This window comes from Halyomorpha halys, unplaced genomic scaffold (genome assembly GCF_000696795.3).
Source record: "Halyomorpha halys isolate HHAL.00 unplaced genomic scaffold, Hhal_1.1 Scaffold90.1, whole genome shotgun sequence".
Classification (NCBI taxonomy): Eukaryota; Metazoa; Arthropoda; class Insecta; order Hemiptera; family Pentatomidae; genus Halyomorpha; species Halyomorpha halys.
Genome location: NW_027109220.1, coordinates 741,439 through 743,835, shown reverse-complemented (window position 1 = coordinate 743,835; position 2,397 = coordinate 741,439). Strand labels below are relative to the sequence as shown.

The 2,397-nt window shown below is 26.3% G+C and overlaps 1 protein-coding gene across 2 annotated transcripts in view; it reads left to right on the top strand.

The window, feature by feature from the left end:
* The window catches only part of LOC106677184 (sodium-dependent neutral amino acid transporter B(0)AT3), an 80,500-nt gene extending 78,103 nt beyond the window's left edge, over positions 1-2,397 (top strand). For both annotated transcript variants that reach the window (XM_014414939.3, XM_014414940.3), the window contains one exon: positions 1,241-2,397. In XM_014414939.3, coding sequence (XP_014270425.1) covers positions 1,241-1,330 — 90 coding nt within the window. In that variant the 3' untranslated portion in view covers positions 1,331-2,397. The remainder of the gene's footprint in view (positions 1-1,240) is intronic.

Sequence of the window (2,397 nt, the reverse complement as noted above, 5' to 3'; positions counted from 1 at the left end):
TTTATGATATTTGACTCTACTCAATGTGGTATTGACAACATACCGCCATCTTGTTATTATAAACAATGAAACTTGGTTAGTTTGCTTTTTGGATAAACAAAGCAATGAATATTAAAATGATACATAAAATAAAACATATTAAAACCATTTATACATCAAAATATACTATCTACTCAAAAAGAGCATATTACAATATATACAATAGGAAAAGGTAGAATATGGAGAAAGGGAAAATGTAACAAATATGAGAACGAGAAAGGAGACTTACGTTGTGGCGTAGAAGGTAGGCCTGCAACTGATTGATGTAAGAGTTTATTTGAAAATTCCGCTAGAGTGAGCTACTAGACCAAGGCTAGAAACGTAACTGTCAAGAAAGACCGTTATGACACAACAGTTGATATGAAATACCAATGATAAAAAGGTCAAGTTATAGTTTAAAAGAAAAACATAAAACCAGTGATATGTAAAAATACGGAGCCCAAAGGTCAAAAAATTATGAATAAAAATTAATAAGAATAAAACATATTTTTATACAAACAATAAAATTGAAAATAGATAATTATTGATAAAAGAAAATAAATTATGGGTGCTTCAATAAGTTAACTATTTGGGAATAGGCTAGGGATAGGTTTGTTTGTATTATAATATTACCTATTGCTAACTTAAAAAAGGAAAATTAAATCATTAATCAAATAATAAAATACTATAGAAAGACAGTATTGATACCATTGATATATCTAATGTAAAGTATCAATACAAATATCGCAGATAGAGAGTATTGATATGACAAAATATCGGAAGTATCCAACTTCCTTCATCCCTTCAGTATTCTGAGTCACTATTTATTAACCAATTTCATCAGTAATAATATCTGCTATTTTACTTTAATCACATGTTGCATATCCTGCATCTAATTTTAGTCTACACTTGAAATTTTTTTCTGGTTTATTCACCCAGAAATTTACTGTACTAGGGGAGCCACTGGGGAAATAAGGGATTAGGATCTTAAATGTCTAGGATTGCAAGATAAGAGTCTTGCCATATAAAAACCAATAGATTAAAGAAAAAAAATTGTTTAAGAGAATTATTTTTGTACTTCATAGTATATTGTTTATTTAGTTACCAGTCTTGAATAAATTTAAAATGTACTATTCCATGGTGGTAAAAAAAATTAAGGTTTCGAAAAATCAATCTTTTTGTTTTCAGATATACATAACTTATTGGATGTTTATATTTTCAGGTTGATGAGTATGACTCCCAAGAGGAGTTTGAGGAAGAAGAAGATGATAGAGGAGGAAAATCTTTCAAAATGGAAGTCATGGAATTTTAGCTGTAGTTTTACATGGTGGTCTGTATTTGGCTAAGCATGACCTCGTAAATTTCCTAAAATCTCTATTCCCTCTTTTGGGAAATTTGATTCTTATACAACATAATGTTATTTATGGATTCTCACTCGCCTATTTTAAACAAATTTTTCTTTTTTTTTTTGGAAAGAAAATGTGATTATGAATAAAGTTAGTTGGGAAGGTAGCTACAAAGTGTTTTATCCTAAATAAAAATGTTAAGTTGCATTATCAGAAAATGTATAAAATTGATGGTTAGATATAAAATGTGATGAATGATTTGTGAATACTTAAAGTTTAATGAGTAGTTACCATCATTAACCTCAACATAAAAAAAATTAGAACTTTAGACAAAAAATAATATCTTATAGATTATTTAAAATAATCCTATTTGTAATTAGTTATAGATGTACAGTTAATTGTGAGCTTTATGGTCACAATATAAATTACCTCCATTTAATAAATTAACATACTTAGTCTATATCAATATTTTTTATAAGATTCCATCTTTTTCTTTCCATTATTTTAAAATTTTAATAATTGATAGATCAAACATTTACATGTATATACATTTTTTTGTGATTATCAAATAATTACAGAATCATTACTATAGATATTTTGAACTCCAAAATTTCTATATTTTCTCCTTCCTGTTATTCTATGTGACTCATTGTGTCATAGATCTAAATTATAAAGAATGAAATATTATCAGATATCAATTAATAGAATTCTTAGATTATATCAATGGATGTTTAGTTTGATTTTAATACATAGTGTAGTATTACTTTTATTGCCTTTACGTGTTTCCTCATCAGTTTATAGAATATACTTATACAATTAAAAATAACAAAATGTAAATAGCAATAAATAAGGTTATGCTCTCAGAGGTTTTATAATTGAACTTTTAAGATTATCATTTAAATATGATATAAAAATTGATAATGATTCATCTCAAATTGTCCTCTTAAAGTAAACTATAGGTGAGTGAGAAATGTTCTTGTGGGAAATAAAACGAACATAATTGTTTTAATGGAAATATGCTATTATATGAAAA